We start from the raw sequence: 22,107 nt of genomic DNA on the forward strand, positions 1-22,107 counted from the left end.
CCAGGGTCTGTCCCAGCACACTGCCCCTTCCCCGTGCTCCCCAAGATGATGGAATTTGCATTAAGGGTTATGCCAACAGCAACAGGGAGACAAGAAACGAGTAAGATGTAGGGAAAATAAATGGAGGTTTATTTTATTTTGATATGTACGAAAGCATCAGATTTCTTGACTTTCAGCACAGCAGCTGGATGTTCCATAGGAGGCTTTTATGGAAGAAAATGGTGTTCTGGAATAGTTTGCAGCATTCATCCTTGGAGAGTTTATTATGTTCAGTAATGGAAAGGACATTCGATCCAGCCGACAGTTCCGACACAAACCAATGCACAGTGAAGTCTGAAACATGCATTCTGAAACCAATGAACACAAGAGCAGTCCCTCAGGGAACCAGTAAGGCAGTGCTCTGCCCCTCACCAGCCCCTTCTTGCTTTACAATACCCCTAACAGAAAGCTTTTGTTTCACCCTGCTGCTGAAGGCTGCCCAGCCTCATCCGTCCAGCTCAGGGTCAGCAGGATGTGCTGGAAGGGTTGGTCAAATGATGGCATTTCCCCCCCATTCCCCCTCATCCCAATGAGCCCGCATATGGAGCCAGATCCCAGAGCAGGGCTGAAGCTGACTGCCCAGGGTCAGGGCAAGGCCCTGCTCCACACCTGGCTCAGTGCAGTGGCAACCACCAAAAGGCATTCCCCAGGCAAATAAATGCAGTTACAAGTGTCAGCCTATAAACTGCTTTGGTGTGCCACATTGGACTCTGGTTTCCTGGAACTGGAGGGGAATTCACTTCACTGATAAAAACGAGTTTGTAGGAACCTCTGGGCACAGGGGACCTGGATCTGTGCCATTACCAACACCTCCATAGCTTAGAGCTACCACATCAAAGCTCAGAATGTTCTAGAAATACTTCTAGTCATAAAATTAATTCAAAATTGCCCCTTTCCTTGTAATCAGTCAGTAGCATGATCCAAAGGGCACAGGCCTTTAGCCAGCACCTTTAATGGGTTTATTGGGAATGCCACGGGTGGGCACTCCAGTTCAGCAGTGGTGCTCCTGTTCATCCCTCCTGTTACCCAGGTCACTCCTGCTTGAGACACAAGGCCTTCAGATTGTGTCACTGTGTTACAGTGAACTTCTTTATATGCTTCACCAGACTTCAGACATTTTTAGCACTGCACTTAAAGCCATCAATTATTTTAAATGCTGAGTTCACATTATTTTGTGTAACAGTTCAGATACTTCTCCGCACAAGTACGAGGTTAAACACAACCTGGACAACCAGTCTGCAGGACACAGAGAAAGAAGCTGCACAATATTACTCAATGCTGGAGCATATTAACCAACACAGATTTCAGAAACCTCATCTGGAAATGTTTGTGAAATGGTTTTTGGATTAGACCTTGATTTTGCCTGTGATGATCCACTTTAAACCAGAACACAAATAAACTTATTAAGTCTAATAAGTGACACCACAACTTTAGCGTGGTTTAAATGTTGAACCACCCCACATGCACAGCTCAAAGCAGAGCAGCTCATGAGCATTTAATTTGCTGTAGGACACAGCCACTACCAGAGCTCTGGAAAGCCAACAGCCACACAGCAGTCCCTGTGAACCATTAAAGAAACCATAGGACAATACTGTCAAGACAACAGTAGCAGAAGAGACAGTGGGAGATCATTATCCAGCTATAACCTCATTGTCTCAATTAGGAAAACTACAATTTTTAAAGGATTTTAAATTAGATATTCTCAACGCTTGAAAGTGGTGGTGAATTACTGTGCTGAACATACAAATGGAGAAAAAGGAGAAAATTACAAGTTTGAACCCTCCACTATTCACTTTTTAATCCATATCACACTTTCACATGCCTTCTCCTCCCAAACAATTCTTCACATGCTATTCCAGACAAAATTATTCCATCACTTAAAGCCAAAGGTTTTAAAAGGGCCCAGCAAGTGACCATCCCCTCTGCCTTCATCAGCTTCTGAATGCCACTTCTCCACAAACCCAGCATTGCTTCATTTAGCACACACAGCCCCAGAACCCTCACATTTACTATTTGCTGGCATAGCTATAGCAGGAAAGTCTTCTAAAGCAAGTTAAACTTACACAGGAAAGTGTAGTCCAATTTTATGTGACCCACCATGGCAAGCTCAGCAAGTAAATTACATTTATCAGGTAAAAAACAGTCTTGCTCCCTATGTTGCCAACATGAAGACCCCAGAGCAGCATTCAGGCTTCCTTACCTGCAGAACAGGCATCTTTGCCTCCCTTCTCCTCACAGATCAGCCCAGAAGAGCTCTCATTTTCTAAAATACTCACATAGGAATTCCTGCATTTATGAGGCTTCTCACATCCTGCTGTTACTGGTCTCCAGTGACAAGCCTCAAAACAGGGAAGAAGTCAGAACAGAGAACATTTGGCCCTGCCCAACAGGATCTGACCCTGTGCCTGCCTCAAATAGTCCCAGGGGGTTTTTGTGCTTGGCACCAGGCGCCTGTGCCTCATCCTTGTGACACCTGAAAATAATGTGGCTCTCTGGCTGATCAGAAACTGAGAGCAGCACTAATCAGATGGGCAGGGGAAAGGCTGCAGCTCACACCTGGAAAGCTAAAGGCCTCTGCTTTAAAATTGTTTATTTAATTGTCACTGGGAAATAAAGCATAATTCAGAAACACACTCTCACCTGTAACTTGGGAATAAGCAGCCACGCCTCCCCTCCCTCACCCAGAGGTATCTGTTGGCTTCTTTGGGTGAGGGTAGGTGGTTGGTTAGTTTCTTTGTTGGGGGTTTCTGTTTGTGTTTTCAACAATTTAAAAGCTGAATTAAAGACCAGCATGTAGGGCCAACTTCTGCAGATGACAAATTCTTATTCCATCACAAGCAAAAATTATGTGCAGCAAAGATCAGCTTTTGGTTTTCTTTCAGCTGGCTGGGAGGTGTTCAGGTTCTTGTTAATGAACTGCAGAACATTTTCCTTTAACCACTGTGTTACACCTATAGGTTATGGGGGCTGTAGATTTGTAAGCTTGCAGCCTTATCCTATGGATGTAGATCCATGATGTATAGCAGCCATCAAGAAACAGGGATGTGCCTGATTAGGCACCCTCACAATATAACTCCAGAGAGCACAACAGAGACCTCCAAAATCTGATTCAGTGCTGCTTTTGCAATTCAAACCATGAAAAAAATGCTCCAGTTAATGTTTGGGATGAGTGTTGAAAACATCCAGCCTGCACCTGCAGAAGTGCTTTAGCAGGAGTGCCTGTGTTCTGGTTCAGCTGCCGCTGGAGTGGATTTGCAGGTGACTCTGCCTGTGAGGTGGTCTGACAGGAGATTAAAGACCTTACTGAGAGCACAGGAACCACCAGTGGAGCATGTCATTGCAGATCAAACGTGGAATTACCCTGGCTGAGGATCTGCTCGGGTAATGAGGAGAGCAGATCTTCCTCAGGCACACTGAGTGTTGAACAGGCTTTTCCTCTAAACTGGAGTGACAGGCAACCCCTCCCTTCATGCCCACCTCCAACCACTGCCCATGAGAAAGAGAAAGGTGTCACAGCATTCCAGACAAGAAAATACAGACCTTTCTCAACTCCACAGGTTCTGGTCTGCATGTTGGGCTGAGATGCACCCAGCAGGAGCTCTTGCTGTGGCTGCCCACACTGCGGATGATTTACAGGTCATCTGCGCTGGATGGAGTTCAAAAGCAGCAGCCAGTGGGGGTCCCTGGCCCTTCACACCTGGTGTGGACATCAACAATAGCCCATCCCACCCAGGAAAAGATGGATTGCCTCCAGCCCGCTGAACCTCTGAGGTTCTTGCCAGTCAGAGGGAGCACAGGGAGGACAGAAGGAATCTGGAGCATGGAGCAGCGTGGCACTGCTGGGGACAGGATGGGACAGGAGCGCAGCCATGGCCCGGTCCCCTTTACAACACACATTCCTCTGATGTGCTGCTTGGTTTCCTGGAGTGCAGCATTCACTGCACTGCGTTCAGCACCACACTGCCCACGCACACAGGGCTGACTGTCCCAAAATCAATATTTGCACAAATATGCCGGCAGCTCCAAACACTGACCGCACTTCCAGAATCGGTCGCTGCTTTGCTGGGAGCTTGTCCAGCTCATTACAATGGAGCTGAAATGTCTGACTGTGGCCTTGAGCCACAGGAGAGTTGTACCTAAGTGTGTTATTTTGAAAATTCCCAACTAGGCCCTCAGAGCGTCATGTTATCCTTTTCAAGGCATCCAGCAACCCACCGAGGCATTGAAAGAATTTGGCCAGCAAGAAGCTGTGAAGGAAAAGAACCAACATGAAAACATTTTGCAAAGGGCCTTTAAGGAGAATTGGCACAATGTAAAGAGAAGAGAGAGCATGAGGAGGGATAAACTGAGGCAGAGTGGGAATGCTGTGTTGCAGGAACAGAGGCACCTGCAGCGCTGGCCTGGGAAACATCCTGGACTGTATCACAAGGGAACAGTGGGATGAGGGAGGGACCAGGCAGTGTCTGCAATGGAAGAACAAATTAAAAAGCAAACAGCATCAAACAAAACCCAGATAGATAATTCAGGTACCTAATTAAGATCAGAATTGCATAAAAAAACCCTTTTGCTGACACTGATGCATGCATCAGGGTGGTGTTCTCCTAAGTTGTGTAAAATAATTTCTATTGACTCCTGTAAATGAAAAGATCATCCACTATTTCTGTCAAGATCCCAGGTCTGTGGATCAGCCCCACCACAATTTTCTTGAAGGAAGCTGAAGATCACCTGAAGATCCAAAGCTTCAGGCAACAACCCCTGATGGGCATGAACTGCATCCAGATTCCCTGTGCTGGGCTCTTCTGCTGTCCCAGGGGACCAGCATCATCATTAATACCAGACTAATGAACAGGGCTGCCCACTAGAGATGCAGAGTCCCTGCCTGGAAAGTGAGGCTATTTCCATCTCTTAAGGAAAAAAGAATCATTCCTCCCATACATCATTTGCTTTCTAAGACTCCATTCCCTGAAGCTCGAGTCATTTTCCACTGACTCTTTCATGCTGAGGAAGGAGAAAAAGAAAACACTCATTTAAAAAGTAAACAGAGAAACAGCAAAGCAAGGCAGGGTCCCCCATGAAGGCTCTGACAGGGCCAGGTGAATGTGTGTGTGCCTGGGAAGTCTGCATGTGCCTGACCCCGGGCCTGGTGTTCCCAGGGCAGTGAGCGAGGCTGGGGTATGTGAGACCGAGGGGCACTCAGGGGCCGAAGGGGGTTTGCTGGATAAAGGTCTCAGTGCCGAGGCAGAGAACACAGTGAGGGTTACACTGACAGCCTGGCCCCAGGCTCGCGAGAGCCGGGCTGTTCCCTCGTGCCACCTCAGGTGTTCATGCCCTCCTGAGCAGGGCTCCTACCGACCTGCCCACTGGGACCAGCAGCACGCAAACCGCACGGACGAGCTGGGGAGCAGCAGCACTGCCTTCCCTCCCGGCTTGGACAAAGCCAGGTTGTACCACAGAAAGGCATGTTAGGAACTGATCTGCTGAAAAATGAGCTGAAATTGTGCTCCAGTTTTGATACGTACAATTTGCTACGCATATCCTGTTCACAAACGCTTCCTTCACTCAGCTTTCCTCTTCCCAGCACTCCTGAGCTCACACTCAGTCACACTTTCTTGCCAAAATATAGTTCCACTTAACAAAAAGCTCCCTTCATTCTCCCTAGTAATGAATTCCAGCTAAACCAATGTCCTAATGTCAGACATGGGCCAGAATTGCCAGCAAAGCAGCAAGCTCAGCACGGGTTTGTACAACCATTGTGTTCTCCATAAGGCTGCCCCGGGAAATCCCAACCACATTACAATAAAATATTCCACATGTTCCTCAGCCACCTTCTGGAGGGAGAACTTTGTATCTCTTGTAATTTAATGCTCTGCCTCTCAGAAGTGAGAGCTGCAGCTAAATGACAACAGACGGCATATCCTGAGATGAAAACTCTGTTCTTAAGACACTGACAAGGTCCATGTACATTTAAAATACTTGGTTTTATTTTAATGCAGATTTTCAGATATGTGTTTTTGGAAAACGTTCTCAGAAGTTACTTCAGTTCCTTGTCTACCTTGTCTACAAATTATGAAGACTGGTACAAATAATTTAAAAATGTCTTTTACCTCATGTTTACTCTTGCAAAAGCACAGCATTGGAATGTGTCACTCCAGAAGCCTTGACCTCAGTCATCCAGAGGAAAAAATTTGATGAATTGAAATAAAGCAATTGATGCTTTGCTTTTCAGAACAGTAATTAAGATGAAGAAAATGCACCTAACAATAGCCTTGCCACCCCCTCTGTCACTCAGGGGAACAGAATTCAGCGTGAGCTGTCAAGATTTTCCCTGTTCTCAGGGTAGCACCTAGAAATGCCACCTCAGGATTTAGTGCAGGGCTCGGTTGAGGTGTTGTTCTCTTTCCTGAGACCCAAAGTGCCAGTCACACGAGTGGGTCGGTGTTTCTTGGCACCAGCTCCCATGCTGAATCAACGTGAGACCATCCATGTTTCACTGAGCAACCCCTGAGATGATAACAAACACCAGCCAGCGAATTCCACGGGTAAAGTTCTAACTGGCTTACACAGAACACCCCATCCCTGCCAACCCTGCTGAGCTCCCATAGCTCACATTTGATTTTGAACTTGTCTGAACAGTTTTAGAATCTTTAAAAAGATATTTGAGGCTTTATCTTATCTTTAAAGCTTTGTATTGCCTTTACATCTCCAGTCGAACCTCTCCTAGAAGGAGGTTTGCCCTAGAATGACATGCTTTCAGCAGAAAGGTGCTGTCAGTCGAGTTTGTGGCTGTTACAGACACCTCTGAGCCGAAAAGAAGGACCTGAAGCACTGACAGACTCCGTCTGCAACGAGAGGAAACCTGTCCCTCCAAAACCGAACTGAAGGTGTCATCGGCCGGTTTTTGGAGGGGTCATGCACGATCTCCCCGCGGAGAGCAAACGCTCCTTGTCTGCGAGGGCACCCGAGCCCCCGGCGGGGCGGGCGGGCCGGGGGATGCGGGGCACCCGTGCGGGGAAAGCGGGGCCGCGGAGGGAGCGGCGGTGCCGGCCCGCAGCATCCTCGGGAGAGGCGGGCGCGTCTCCCCTCCCCGCCTCGCAGCGAGCGGTGCCGATCGGGCTGCGGGGAGCCCGGGCGGGCCGGCAGCGTCCCCCGGGAGGAGGAGCCGGTGGCGGGTTTGTCCCTGCCCGGCCCGGCCCCGGAGGTGGGGACGCTCAGGTGGGGACGCGCAGGTGGGAAAGTGCGGCCGGTCCCGGTCCCGGGGAAGCGCCGAGGGTTTGTGCGAGGGATGCGAAACGAGTTAATTTTGCTTGGAATGGTTCCTGGCGGGGAAGGAGCTGACGTGTGGAGACGCCGCCGGGGGATGAGCCGCCGGCGGAGTCGGGAACGCTCCGCACAACCGGGCCAGGTCCGCAGCAGGGATACACGGCGGGCACCGGCTGCAGCTCCCCCGGCTGCTCCCTGCGGGATTCCAGCTTTTCCTGTGAGCGGCAGCTCCCGGCACATCGCGCCGGACAGGGGCACAGTGGGGCAGCTGTCAAATGACAATGCTTTAGGTCATGACACAGATCCGTCGCTGAGGGGAAACCCGAGAGTTTGGGGGCTGGTTCGTGGGTGGGTTTTTCTTTCAAGTTAAAAATTCTTTTTTGCTTATGGCTTAAACCCGAGCGGCTCAGCTCGGCTGTCGCTCTAAGTGCCTGTGTGCTCTGTTTCCCCTGCAGGAACCCGTCTGCCCGCCGCTGTCGGGGATGGCAGCGTAGGATCCCCGCAGGATGGGGGCCCCGCGCAGGGAACGGCCCGGCTGGCTGGGGACCCTCCTGGCCGCCTGCCTGGCCACCCTCCCGGGCATCAGCGCCTGTCCCCGGCCCTGCGCCTGCCACGGCTCCGCCGAGCTCCACTGCACCTTCCGCTACTTCACCGCCGTCCCCCCGCGCATCCCCCCGGACGCACAGCGCATCAACCTGGGGTACGTGGAACTGCGGGATTTGAATACCTAGACCACTTGCCTTTCAACAATTTGCACAGCAATAATTAACTTTCCAGATTTAGGGCTAAAAATTAACCAAAGTCTATAGAGCTTAAAGTTCTTTACTGCTCAGCAGTGGCTACAGTCACAGCCAGCAAAGCCTGAGACCCCCCACACTAAGGAGGAATTTTGGGGATCTAGCACAGGGCACATGAGAACTTCAGAAAGTTTTGGACTTAACTTTCCTTTATGTTACCTGAACATTTTGTGTCTGTAGCATGGAACCCACATAGAACCTGGAAGAAGTCTGAAATAAGAATTCTCTCTGAGAAAGGATAGTTCAGAGCTTAGAAAGAGGACCGGAAAAGGAGCATGTGTATTAACATCTGCAGAGACTTTGCTGTGATGTAACACCAAGGTCACAGGTTAGATCTCCATATGAGCCATTCACTTAAGGGTTGGACTCGATCCTTCTGTGTCCCTTCCAGCTCAGCCTATTCTGTGATTCTGTCACTTAGAATGTCCCACAGCATTAGGGTCTGTGCTTTCATCTGCTGAGTTCAAGGGAAATTTCACTTGTCTGGCCTTGTCAGCCTCCGTGGTGGTTCTGTTCTCTGTGTGGTTAAAGGAGCAGGGAACAGATCATACCCAGGCTTGTCTGGCCCCTTCATACAGTTTCCAGCAAGTGTCCTCTCTCTTAAGTCAAATGATGAGACCCATCAGCAATATTTGTCTGATCTGTGTATCCCTTTTGATACACGTAACCTTTGAACCATCCAGATGTGTCTGCAGAAAATATACAAGGAATATTTCATTGAAGTGGTAGCAAAATGAACACAGACAGATGTGTTTCATGCTTGCTGTCACTTGCCCCATCCACTGGGAATTCACCATCAGAACTCTGTCCTGGAAAAGTGATCATCTTTGGTGCTAACATGAAGGAATGACCTAGTTTCATCTTGGCAAGGGGAAGTGCTGCTTACCTTCAGCCATTCCCAAAAAGTGGTTCATTTGTTTTGGGTTGGTTGGATTTAAATGTGTGAGTTGGGGCTGACTAAACCCATCCTGTACAGCTACAACAGCCTGCGAAAGCTGAGCCCCACGGACTTTGCTGGCCTGGAGAAACTGGAGTTACTGATGCTGCACAGCAATGAGATCAACACGATCCCTGAGAAGGTGTTCAGTGATTTACGTTCACTGCAGGTAAGAACTAAATGACCCAGTGTTACTTTTTGTTATGACTTAACTTTCAGTGATTCTGGTAAACAGTCACAGAGCAGCCTTCTGCAGCATTTCGGGTTCCTGTTTCTTACTGTACTCATGCAAAAGTCAAGGGCCTTCAAAATCCAGAGTCCTAATGGGAAATGTCTTTCCTTCCCAGGTGGGCACACGGGTACAGAGTGAAGAGCATGACAAACATATTGGTAGATATCTCTCAGCTGTATCTTAGCAGGCAGCTGCAGTCAAAACTCTTTCATACGGGGGAGAAAGATTGCAAAGCTCCAACTACAGTGTCTGAAAAAGGAAACTTGTCATTGTTAATTTGTTAGTCAGTTTGGGGGTTTTTGAGGATTGTTTTCCATTGAGCTTTCCCTTTCCCTTCAGTACAATCCTGTCCTTTTCTAGCCTTCGTGAAAAAAGGCCACCACTGTGCAGAAATTTAACACACTGCATATAGACACTTTAGTTCTTTAAAGAAACTCCAGTTCCCTGGCATTCCTGGTCTGGTGAAGAACTTTCACTGCACACAGCAACCTTCAGCAGCATTTATTAGGGATCCTATAACTTTAACATGGTTTAATATTATGCATTTGTTACTTTTTCACAAACAGGTCTTAAAAATGAGTTACAACAAGGTCAGAGTGCTTCAGCAGGATGTATTTTATGGCCTGAACAGCTTGGTACGGCTGCATATGGACCACAATCAAATCGAATTTGTGAATCCCAATGTTTTCTATGGACTCACTTCCTTAAGGTTGGTCCACCTGGATGGAAATTTACTTCAGCAGCTGCATCCAGACACTTTTGTCACCTTGCGCTATAGTCAAATATTCAAAATATCCTTCCTGAAGCACATCTCTCTGTCTGACAATGTGCTGACTTCACTTCCACAAGAAATGTTTTCCTACATGTCAGAGCTCGAGAGCATTTACCTCCATGGAAACCCCTGGTCCTGTGATTGCAGCCTGCAGGGGTTTGCTGAGTGGGCACAGGAGAGACCAGGTGAGCTGAAGGCTTTGTTTATGCTCTTTAATCCTGTTGTAGCATCTTATTCTTCCCGATACAGGTAATTGTCCTTTATTCATCTATTTATTCTCCCAGAAAAGACTGGAAGATAGGATTTTTGTAGGTGTGTATAATCAGGGTAAAGAAATTAGTACCACTCAGTTTCCCAGATTAAATGAATCTAGGGGCTTTAACACATTCCCAAGTGCAGCTTTCCTTAGCAGAGAATTTTCTTTGGCCAGTCCAAAGCTTCTGTGCACCGGGAGAATCCACAGGGAACAAGCTAACTTTCATGGAATTGGCAAGAGCAAGGGCCACACTGCACTTGATTCTTTAAAAAGAAAATAAGGAACTCAAGGGACTTGAGTACTTTCTCTGCTGCTGCCATTCACATGTCACTTCAAGCTTTGGTTTTATTTTATTCAAAAGAACCACTTGTTAGAAGCTATATGTCATTTTTAATACTAAAACTTGTAGCACAGAAGCTTACTGAACTTTTCTTCCCTTCAGATGTTATAAAGTGCAGAAAAGAGAGGAGTTCTGGTGTCCATCAATGTCCAGTCTGTGCTAGTCCCAAAAATCATAATGGGAAAAGTTTAGTGGATCTTCCTTCTGCATCTTTCACCTGCACTAAGCCAGTCATCCATGACTCCCTGAAATCCAGAAACCTCACGGTGCCAGATGATGGGGATTTCAGTTTCGTGTCTCCCAAGGATTTAATAGCTCCGATAGGATCTGTGGTTTTGAACATGACTGACCAAGCAGGAAATCGAGGCAACTTGGTTTGCAATGTCCAGAAACCTAAAGAAATGTCTCCCATCTCATTTGACACAAATGGCAACAGCACAGTCCTCAAAACCTCGTTCTCAGCATTCCTGGTGTGTGGCATCGATTATGGACACATCCAGCAGCTGTGGAGCATCCTGGCACTGTACAGCAATTCTCCCTTGAAACTGGAGCAAACTGTGCAGACAACTGACCTGCCTTTTATTAGCTACAAATATAAGCAGATCTACAGTGAGAAAGATGAACTTTTCACCAATATCGAGGCTGACCTGCGAGCTGAGCCAGCCTGGCTGATGCAGAGCAAAGTGTCCCTGCAGCTGGACAGGACAGCCACCACACTCAGCACGCTGCACATCCGCTACTCCACCGACGCCCAGATCAGTTTGCCCAGCGATGACAAAAACCAGGTGAGAAATAACTGGGCCATCATTTCCAGGGACAACAGCACCCAAACAGAGCACACTGTGCTAGTCGGGGGCACCGTGGAACTGGGGTGCCAGGCAGCTGGGGAGCCAGCTCCTGCCATGGAGTGGATATTGGCCGATGGCAGCAAAGTGCGAGCTCCCCATATCAGCGAGGATGGGAGAATCGTAGTCCTCAAAAGCGGGGCGCTGACGCTGCGGACGGCTGACGTGTTTGACACGGGGCTCTATCACTGCATCAGCACCAACCGCAACGACGCCGACGCGCTCACGTTCCGGATTACGGTGGTGGATCCTCACGTGGAACACAACGGTGTGAATGGAGCCCAGCTGCCGACGGCTCTGGGCAGCACGCTCCACCTTCCCTGCACGTCCACGGCTGCTCCGGACGCTGCCGTTACCTGGGTGTCACCTGAGCACGCGATTCTTCGTCAGTCTGTAGGAAACAAACATATTTTTGCCAATGGCACCTTGAGAATACAAGGGGTGACGGAGCGAGATGTGGGCTACTTCCGATGTGTTGCAGCCAACCAGTACGGTGTTGATCTCCTGGTTTTCCAAGTGCTAATGAGACAGGATGAAACTGCTCTGAAGAAAAACCATGGAGCTGTGGGAGAGTGGGAAGAGGGCTCTGGCAACGAACTGCTGCGCTCTGCTGCAGCACAGAGACATCCCTCAGCCACTCCAGCCACCCTGACAGCTCGTGGGCAATCTGCTGCATCAGCAGCCAGCAGCCAGGGCGCACAGAGTGCACGTCAGAGGAACAGCCACGGGAAAATGCCTCACTGGCCCTATGGAGACAGAACAGGCAGGCGGTTCAGGGGACACAGGAGACAGTTTGTTGCCTCAGGCAGGAGAGTTGATCCACAGCGCTGGGCAGCCTTGTTGGAGAAAACAAAGAGGAACTTGACAGTGACAGACAAACAAGCAGTTGCAACAGAACCACCCATTCAAGTCCATAAGCTCTCAGAGGAACCTCAGGATGAGGAGGAGGCATCTGGTGATCTCATATCTCCAGAAGAAGAATTCATGATACCAGCAACAGAGAGGCCCCCAGTATCTGCTCTGGGCAGAGCAACAGAACTCACAATCACTGCAGGGCCCAAGCAGACTGTGAACCCCACTCCTGCCAGGAACACCTCCCTCCTGCTCACAGTGTCATTAACTCCCCTACCCTCACCTCTTCCACACACTGTGGCACCTGGCAGTAAAAGGCCACAAACATATCCAAGCCCTACAGACTCATGGGAAAGATCTGATTTGAGTCAAATACCAGCAAATGGTGTAAAACAATCAAGTGTATCAAGTGGAACATCCACACTCTTCCCTGCTGGGCAAAACTCAGTATATTCTGGGGAAGTCAATAACCAGCATCTAAAATCTGCATCTGTGACACCCACAACAGAAGCTACAGGCACCAGCAAGGCTGTGACTCCCCAAAGCACAGCAGACAAGTTACATATTTTTACTGAGTCTATTAATAAGGTTTCCACCAAAACAGATCCCCAGGTTCCTGTGGTGACAGTCAATGCACCAAGCTCTGAATTTGGCCCCATTTATTTTCATAGTACTCAGAAAGAAGGAACCCCCAAGCCACCACTGGCCTCAACTTTCGCCACTCGTCAGCAAATTCGGGTGATCCAGGACCTTCCAACTCATCCACCCCAGCTCCAGCAGCACCATGGAAGACGAAGGAAAATTTCTGGTCGGAGACGAATTGTTAGACCAGGACGTATCCCAAGTATGAAAGAGCACCGCTACAATTTTGGGACATCAGGGTCTGCCCGAGGAAGTACAGCTGTGGCTGCAGGTGTTCAACTGAATATGAACTATGTATCAAATGTACCAACCGTAAATAACTTAAGCAGTTCCACCAATCCATTTATCCCAGAAGCACCCCGGTCTCCCCCTTCCACCATGAATATGCCATTGGAGCACCCCATGGGTACCCATCAAAACACAGCATTCCCCAGGGAAGAGGAAAACAAACGTAGTACAAGGCAAAAAGCTGCTACCACAGGCATGTCTGCCACTGCAAAGGACACTGCCACTACTGCAACCAGTGGATTGGGTGCAATGGCTTTGAAGCCAACAGGTACACTCGTTACTACTCCTCAAACTGACACCAGAGTCACCAAAAGTAAAATATTCAGAGTGGGAGGAAGGAGAGGTCAGAGGAGGAAGAGGCCTCCTAAAGCACCTGCCCCACAGCGTGTGGCTACAGTCACATCACCAGCTGTGCCTCTGAGCCTCACACCTGCAAAACCTCTCCCTGGGAACGTCAGTGCAGTCTCCATGGCAAAAACATCAGCACTGTGGATCCCTGGCATCCCCGAGGCACCGCAGCACAGGCCCACGGCAGCCACACAGACGTCAGCAAGCCTGGGCACCTGGAGGAACACCCAGACAGCAACATCACTGCCTGGCAGTCTGACTGCTCAGAGCCCCGTGGTGGCACTCCAAACCACACCAGGCACACAGAGGAACACCCAGCTGGCCACGTCACCACCCACTAGTGCTGCCCAGACCCCCACCATGGGTCTCCAAACCTCACCATGGCTGGACGAGCCTCCTGGTGCCACAAGTGCCCGACCTGCTGCAGTCAGGGCCACATCAGGGCCAGTACCTGCTCAGCACATCAGAGCCACTGGCATGGCAGGAGAAAAATCCTACCTGAAAATGGGGGAGGAAAACCAGGCAGCACAGGCCACATTCCCAGCAAGAACCGTGCCAAGCGCTCCTGCTGCAGTCACTGCTCCCAGCACTCGGCACCCCTCCCCTCTGCCAGCCCCGACCGCAGCCGTGCCACCTGCACCGAGCGCCAGAGCCTCCTCGCCTCCGCGGGGGGATGCCGGACGCCAGCCCGAGCCACCTCCCAAAGGCACAGAGGGGGGGGCCGCACTGCAGGCACCACAGATCGCATCTCCGTGGGGCAGGGACAAGGACAGCTCTGTCAGTGGCTGGTCTGAAAGGAGAGATCAAGAAACCGCCACCATCCCCAACCTCATCACCTTAGGTTCTGCAAGCAGAAACCATTTTTCAAAGCCCAGAATAGTTGGAGGGAAATTGGCTGCTTTCACTCTGCTGGCGGATTCTGATGCTTTTATTCCTTGTGAAGCTACTGGGAATCCCCTTCCAATAATACAGTGGACAAAGATATCATCAGGTGAGTTTGATAAACCTCTCTAGAATTTATCCTCCATTAGTGCTGTAATTTGGCACCTCTTCTGTGTGCCAGACTCAAGCATTGCTTCATTTCAGAGTGCTATGAAATACCAGTGAAAGGTAAACTTGGAAACAGTGACAGGGACTCACTGAAGCATCTTAGTGCTGATTCTGGAAGAGCTCTTTAGTGAAATGATTTAAAAAAAAAAAAAAAAAAAAAAAAAAAAAAAAAAAACACCTATGTTTAACTATAATTCCTTGCTTATTGTGGGAAGAATTCAGTATTTATTGTACATTACCTACTCTTCCAGAACAGTGAGACAAGTGAAAAGAAAAATGTGGTAAAAACACTCAAATCCAGTTACAGCTGTGCCAGGTCTGGACTGCAAAGCCCCATCTGCTTTATCCAAACTTTGTCTCTGCTGGAGATTCAGCTTCATTCTTACTTTAAAGCTTTGCCATTCTATATGCAAAATACTCTGATTTCTCTCCATTTTATCGCTGTTATCTTATTATTTATCTATATATATATGGGGCTACTTGGGCAAAGCAGACCAGGACAGGGTGTTTGGGACTGAGGAGAAGGAACCAAGAGGCAGGTTCTGACAGGCTGCGCTGCCGCCCCTTGCTCGCAGGGCCCGATGCTCCGGGACGCCGCGGTGCCGGCAGGTGGGTGGTGCTGGCCAACGGGACGCTGTCCATCCCGCGGGCGCGGCCGGAGGACGGCGGGCAGTACCTGTGCACGGCGGCCAACGCGCACGGCGCGGCCCGGCTCCTGGTCACCCTGTCCGTGGTGGCCAGCCCGCCCCGCATCGCCGGCGGCCGGCAGCGCCTGCTGACCGCGCACTCCGGGAACACCGTGGCAGTGGCGTGCAGAGCCGAGGGCAGGCCCCCTCCCACCATCTCCTGGCTTCTGGCAAATCAAACCCACCTCGTCCACTCCTCCACGGGAAACGACAAAGCTCACGTGGAACCGGACGGCACTTTAGTGATCCGGGCAGTCACTCTGTACGACAGGGGCCTCTACACGTGCCTGGCCAAAAACCCTGCGGGCACCGACACGCTGGCTGTGAAGCTGCAGGTCGTTGCAGCCCCTCCCACCATCCTGGAGGAGAAGAGACAAAGCGTGGCAGGAATGATGGGGGAAAGCCTGAAACTCCCTTGCACAGTGCAAGGGAACCCTCAGCCCACCGTGCACTGGGTCCTCCCTGACGGCACGGCGGTGAAACCTCTGCAGTTGGTACACACGAGGCTGTTCCTGTTCCCCAACGGCACCTTCCACCTGGGCAGCATCGCCCCTTCCGACAGCGGCAACTACGAGTGCATAGCCACGAGCTCCACGGGCTCGGACAGGAGGGTGGTCAGCCTCGTGGTGGAGCGCAGAGAAGTACTTCCAAAAATAGCCATCGCCTCTCAAGAACTGACTCGGCTGAACTTTGGGGAGAGGTTGCTTCTGAACTGTACAGCAACTGGGGAGCCCAAGCCCAGGATAATCTGGAGGTTGCCCTCCAAGGCTGTTGTGGACCAGTGGCACAGGTATGACCCTTTTTTTTCTCCATCTCTTTGGAACTTTAAACACTGCCTCCTCTGGTGCTCACATAAGAGCCTATTACAGCACTAAAACACTGTGAACTAAACCAATTTTTAAGCATTTAGCAGTGGTGAAACATCTGTTCTAATGGCATCTATATGTAATAACAGATCTAATAACAGATCACATCAATTGCCATTAAGTGGGTGAGGTCTCAAAACAGGTACAAGTCATATTTGAATTAAGGTACCTCCTGTCATCATGCACTGGCTGACTGCTGTCAGTTCAGAGAAGTTACTTGTAACAGATTTGTGAAGCAGGGCTCAGGAGGGAGAGGTTTCTTTCATCTCTGCCAAGTCTACCTTTGGGGGTCTCCCCAGACCCCCTCCCACAGTAACACTTCACCTTTACCTTGGGAGAGACAGACCCAACACAGGGCGTTCCCAGCAGAGTCAGCACTGCTCACATCCACGTAACACCAAAACTGGCAATGACATCAGCTGGCGTGGGCACAGTGCCTTCGGAAGGAGCTGCTGTGCTGTGCTGTTAACACGTTCAGTCCCTTCCCGTGCTCAGTATTCACCCTCAGCACTCATTTCCATAATTCTTTTCCTCTCTCTCTCCCCACAACAGAATGGGAAGTCGGATCCATGTCTACCCCAATGGATCCCTGGCTATTGAGGCAGTTACAGAAAAGGATGCAGGTGACTATCTGTGTGTCGCAAGAAACAGAATTGGGGATGATCTGATACTGATGAAAGTCAGCATCACAATGAAACCAGCCAAGATTGACCACAAACAGCAGTTCAAGAAACTGGTGCCATATGGGAAGGGTTTCAGAGTGGACTGCAAGGCCTCAGGGTCGCCCACACCTGAAATATCCTGGGGTCTGCCAGACGGGACGGTGGTGAACAACGTGATGCTGGCGGATGACAGTGGGCACAGGTCTCGCAGGTACGTCCTCTTCAACAATGGGACTCTGTACCTCAACAAAGCTGGAGTGTCAGAAGGAGGAGATTACACGTGCTATGCCCAGAACACTCTGGGGAGGGACGAGATGAAGATCCATGTCACGGTCATTGTGGCAGCCCCTCAAATAAAGCACAATTACAAGACATACATTACAGTGACAGCTGGAGACACAGCACTGCTGGACTGTGAAGCTGCTGGAGAGCCCAGGGCACAGATATTCTGGTTGCTGCCTTCCAGTGAGATGATCTCCTCGTCCACAGACAGGCACTCCCTGCACGCCAACGGCTCTCTCTCCATCAGCCACGCCAGCCTGCTGGATGCTGGGGAGTACATGTGTGTGGCTCGGAATCCTGGCGGGGATGACACCAAACTGTACAAGCTGGACGTGGCTGCTAAACCCCCCATCATAAATGGTTTATACAGGAACAAAACAATCATGAAGGTGACGGCAGTGAGGCACTCGAAGAAACACATCGACTGCCGGGCAGAAGGGACACCTCCTCCTCAGATTATGTGGATCATGCCCGATAACATTTTCCTAACAGCCCCATATTATGGGAGCAGGATTGTGGTGCACAAAAATGGGACACTTGAGATTCGGAACATCAGGCCCTCAGACACAGCGGATTTTATCTGTGTGGCACGTAACGATGGGGGAGAGGCTGTGCTGGTGGTGCAGCTGGAAGTCACAGAAATGCTACGGCGACCAGTGTTCAAAAATCCTTTCAACGAAAAAATAATAGTAAAACCTGGGAAAACTATCACACTGAACTGTTCTGTGGATGGAAACCCTCCCCCAGATATAAGCTGGATGCTGCCCAATGGCACATGGTTTTCCAGCAGCATCAGGACATCCCAGTTTTTCACAGGAAGCAATGGGACCCTGACCATCTACAATCCCGAGAGACACCAAGCCGGGCGCTACCGCTGTGCTGCCCGGAACAAGGTTGGCTATATTGAAAAGCTCATGGTCCTGGAGGTTGCCCAGAAGCCCAATATCCTCACCCGCCCTGCAGGGCTGGTGAAGGGTGTCAGTGGGGAGCCTTTGTCGCTTCACTGCCTGGCTGAGGGGAGCCCCAAGCCCAGGATGGCATGGACGCTGCCAGGGGGACGTGTGCTGGACCGGCCGCAGGTCAGCGGGAGGTACCTGCTGCTGGAGAATGGCACCTTGGTCATTCGGGCAGCCTCGGCCCACGACGCCGGGAATTACGTGTGCCGGGCCCACAACGATGGCGGAGACTCCTCCCTCACCGTTCCTGTCGCGGTCACAGCCTACGCCCCGCGGATCGTGGGCAGACCCCCCCCAGCCATCCACACCATGCCAGGGGCAGCAGTGCAGCTCCACTGTGTAGTGCTGGGGATACCAAAACCAGAAATTACCTGGGAATTACCTGACCGCTCCACACTCTCTACAGCTCGCCAGGGCCGGGGATCTGGGGGCGAGCTGCTTCACCCCACGGGCACTCTGCTCCTGCAGAATCCCCGACCCTCCAATTCCGGCACGTACAAGTGCACAGCGAGGAATGCCCTTGGCACTGACACTGCAGTAACATATATCCACATCATCTGAAGCCAGAAATGCAGCAGGAATGGTGATGAACACGGGCTGCAGCTGGACTGAGGTCATCCTTGCAATGACTTTAATCAAAGGCAGCCACAAGCATGTGCGTGCCTGAACACATCCACAGCATTCAGGCTGCAGTGACTGGGCAAAAGGAGAGAGGAAGGGGAAAACTAGCTCTAGCATTATTTGCTAGCATTGGATCTCTCCATGTTCAGGGGATTTAAATGAAAGCAAAATTAAGGCACTTTTGCTCTGCAAAGTAATAGCAAATATTGACTGTCAAACATGGTAATTTTCTGGAAATGTGCCCAGAGAGCTCTTGTATGGACAGAGTTTTCCATCAGTTCCATACTGCGCACCTTGTATGAGTGCCACAAGCATGGATCAGAGAGGGCAAGGACACCTGGGAGCTGACGAGTAGGTTTGCTGGGATGCAGATTACCTTCTTACTGTGTTTTAATATTTAGTATGTTTTTAAAATAAATACTCAATGATGTAACAAGTAGTGAAGTATTTTTAATAGCGCAGCAGTGGTTGCCACAGTCTTTTCTGCAGAGCTGTGGGATAACACAGAACAGCTCAGTTTGGAACAAGACAGGAAGCTCTGCTCAGCACTGTTAAGCCAATGCATACAGACTGGGTGTAGAACCACTCCAGCCTGGCATCACTTTCTTATTGTCACAAAAGCATTTTTTAAAGATTTCTCAATAGAAAAAAATCTCATCAATTTGAATCTCAATTTAGAATTGTGATTCCTCAATTGAGCAGCCAGGTAGGTTTAAGAAGCAAATTGAGTTAGTACAAAGCAGGAAAAAAGTATTACCAGAGTATTTTAAATGCTCCAGCATTTAAAGTTCCTCTTGCAAAATGAGGGCATTGAAAAAGATTTGTAAAGACTAACTCCTAAATGACATAAAATAGTAATAAATTCATTCTGCTTTTTCAACTCTCAACACACGCAAAATGATATCTGTTTGCGCAAGTTTGAATAACCACGATTTGTTTGTGGTGATTTTGGTTGATAGCTCGCCTGTTTTGCACTCAGCTGATGATGCAGTGCCTCACCCAGCCAAGGCCTCCCCCAGGATGGGGAATACCTGCCGTGCCTCCCTGGCAGCTGGCACAGGAAACAGGAGGCGATGCCATCCAAAGGGCAGCTGGCTCCAGGACAGCTGAAACTGCGGGAAGGACGTGGGGGCTCTTCCATCCTTGTGCATGAAAGCTGGGATGAGATCTGGCACTGATGACATCAGGTGGGACATGGGGTTCACCTCCTGTGAGGCTTTGCCAGCACTCGGAGGTTCCCTGGTGACCTGGAGGCTCAGCCCCTGTCACCACAGGCACCCTGGGGACCTTCACCTGAGAGCTTCAGAGGGAAGGCAACAGAGAGCAACCACTGCTACTTCCAGTAGGTTTATTAACATTACATTGTGGCTTTTCATGTAAACTTTAAGAAGTTCTAATACAAGCAATAAACCCACTTCAGCACCTTCTTCCCACAGTAAGAGCAAGAGGAATTGGTACTTTAAACAAAGAACTCTGTAAAGTGCATATGAAAATCACAGTCAAATAAACATGATTTAAAGTAATGCTTGTTCTGCCAACGAAGAAAGAGGTGAACATTTTAATGGACAAATTAACTTTTAGGCTAGAATCAGAAGTGCCTTTTAGTTCAGTAGTTTGGTCCAGTGCATTTCTTTAAAAAAAAAAAAAAAAAAAAAAAAAAAAAAAAAAGTGTTTCCCACAAATAAATAAATCCTGCATTCTTTGTCCTCTTTGAAAGTAACAGGACCTAAAAAGAACCAAATTCATAAAATCTGCCATAACATTCTTCAAATAGGTCCACAAAAGTCCAGATACTGAAATCTAGTTAAACACAAAAATAACCCCAACCCAACCCCCAACCTTGTTACATATTCACATCAACTGCAGCACAAAAAATAATGATGGAAATAAGGAGAGAACTCATGTTCTGCTGTCCAGCAATGACTAGTGCATTGAATTTCCAGTGTCCTGTTCCTCAGTACAAACATCCCCTGCGTCCACTCCCACCGTGGTCAGAAGTGGGGGGGGTGCCCATACTGGCTAACCCCTTGCTGGTTACCTGGTGGAGGAAGAAAAAGGGGTGACTGTACCAAAATACAGAAGAACACCTGAATTTGGTGCAGCAGTGGCAAGCAGCAGTCAGCAAATCCCTCATCCACCCGAGGTCAGGGGCACTCACTTCCCTGGGGACTTTTCCTGCAGAGGACTGGGGAAGGCGGGTGGGCTCCAGCTGCAGCCCCAGGGCTGCCCTGGGGACCACACGGTGGCCCAGCACTGGGCTTTGGTGCCACACCAAAAGGACTGGGACATCCATCCAGCTGTCAGTAGGTGAACGACCTCCATGTACCTCTAGCAGCAGGCAAACAGGCAGAAAGTCTCCAGAAAGACAATTCCACGTTCAGACACATTTCCATGTGTCTGTGCACACACGCACTTACTGGAGAGCTGCTTCTGGAGCTGCCTGACCAGCGCCGCCGTCTGCTGCTGTTGCTGGGTCTGCTGCAAGCCTGGCCTTGGGAACTGCAGTGGGAGTGGGAAAGGTGAAAGAAATCCCTCAGTGCCTGAGCCACGGCAGGTAACAAATCCTTCCATGCCTGAACACAGGTGCTCAGCTGTGCTGCCCCGGCGCAGTGGCCAGGAGCTGGGGAGGCCAGTGAGGGCAGGCAGGTGCCCTGGACAGCAAGGACACAGGGAACACCCTGAGAACTCTCAGAATATCTCATCTCTTCCTTCCCTGCAATCTCCCACCAGGAGTGTTCAGCCTGCAGAAGAGAAGGCTTCAGGGAAGCCCCACTGTGGCTCTGGCATCGAGCACAATGGGAGCAGCACCCCAAACTCAGCGTCTACCATCCATCTCTGGTTTCTCAGCTTTACAGATCTGTCTCTTAAATCCCCTTTTTTTTTTTTTCTCATTAGACCCAGTGAAAATGCACATGCTTTTAATGCTTTTAATTAAGTGATTCTTCTGCACAAGGATACAGGATGCAGTTTGGAAACCTGACATGCTGAATAAAACTGGAGTAATCCAGTACCCTAATAACTCCGTGGGCGCTACAGAAACCGCCCGAGCTTCGCTCAGCGAAACCTCATGCTTACTGAAGGCAGTTTCAGTGTTTTACAAGACTTCAGCATCTTTTCCCTTTCTGAAACCAAATCCTTCACTTAAGATGTGTTGTGTAATCTGCTGGCTACCAGGCTGTAGTAACTGCTGAGGTTAGTCAAAGGCACTACCCAGCACACCAGGTTTTTCTGGGGACATAAACCCAACCCACAGCACCTTCTGCTGTGCAGGTGCTGGCACAGGAGTCTTCACTAGGCAGGTGCCCATTGCAGGGACACTCTCCCATCAGTTTGTTCAAGAGATAAGAACTATTAAAAAAAGCTCGACTCAAAAATG

The 22,107-nt window shown here is 49.7% G+C and overlaps 2 protein-coding genes across 2 annotated transcripts in view; one reads left to right on the forward strand and one right to left on the reverse strand.

Moving 5' to 3' along the window:
* Positions 1 to 7,805: 7,805 nt before the first annotated feature.
* On the forward strand, positions 7,806 to 19,060 carry IGSF10 (immunoglobulin superfamily member 10). Its single transcript, XM_069024716.1, has 6 exons — positions 7,806 to 7,999; positions 9,073 to 9,202; positions 9,832 to 10,222; positions 10,736 to 14,599; positions 15,234 to 16,134; positions 16,763 to 19,060. Exons 1-6 carry the CDS (start codon positions 7,806 to 7,808, stop codon positions 18,669 to 18,671), a joined length of 7,389 nt encoding a protein of 2,462 aa, XP_068880817.1. The 3' UTR covers positions 18,672 to 19,060.
* Positions 19,061 to 20,065: 1,005 nt separating this feature from the next.
* The window catches only part of MED12L (mediator complex subunit 12L), a 101,930-nt gene continuing 99,888 nt past the window's right edge, over positions 20,066 to 22,107 (reverse strand). Inside the window, exons 43-45 of the mRNA XM_069023875.1 lie at positions 21,459 to 21,472; positions 21,149 to 21,382; positions 20,066 to 20,769 (exon numbers count right to left, since the gene is read on the reverse strand). Of these exons, the coding sequence (XP_068879976.1) occupies positions 20,723 to 20,769; positions 21,149 to 21,382; positions 21,459 to 21,472 (295 nt within the window). The 3' untranslated portion in view covers positions 20,066 to 20,722. The remainder of the gene's footprint in view (positions 20,770 to 21,148; positions 21,383 to 21,458; positions 21,473 to 22,107) is intronic.

The sequence above is a fragment of the Aphelocoma coerulescens genome, chromosome 9, assembly GCF_041296385.1.
Source record: "Aphelocoma coerulescens isolate FSJ_1873_10779 chromosome 9, UR_Acoe_1.0, whole genome shotgun sequence".
In the NCBI taxonomy this organism is placed as follows: Eukaryota; Metazoa; Chordata; class Aves; order Passeriformes; family Corvidae; genus Aphelocoma; species Aphelocoma coerulescens.

Excerpts from the sequence above, each read along its gene's own strand:
- IGSF10 (XM_069024716.1), top strand. The coding sequence starts at position 7,806 with ATGGGGGCCCCGCGCAGGGAACGGCCCGGCTGGCTGGGGACCCTCCTG. Across the intron at positions 14,600-15,233 it reads GTGGACAAAGATATCATCAG|GGCCCGATGCTCCGGGACGC; the intron begins GTGAGTTTGATA and ends CCTTGCTCGCAG. Across the intron at positions 16,135-16,762 it reads GTTGTGGACCAGTGGCACAG|AATGGGAAGTCGGATCCATG; the intron begins GTATGACCCTTT and ends TCCCCACAACAG.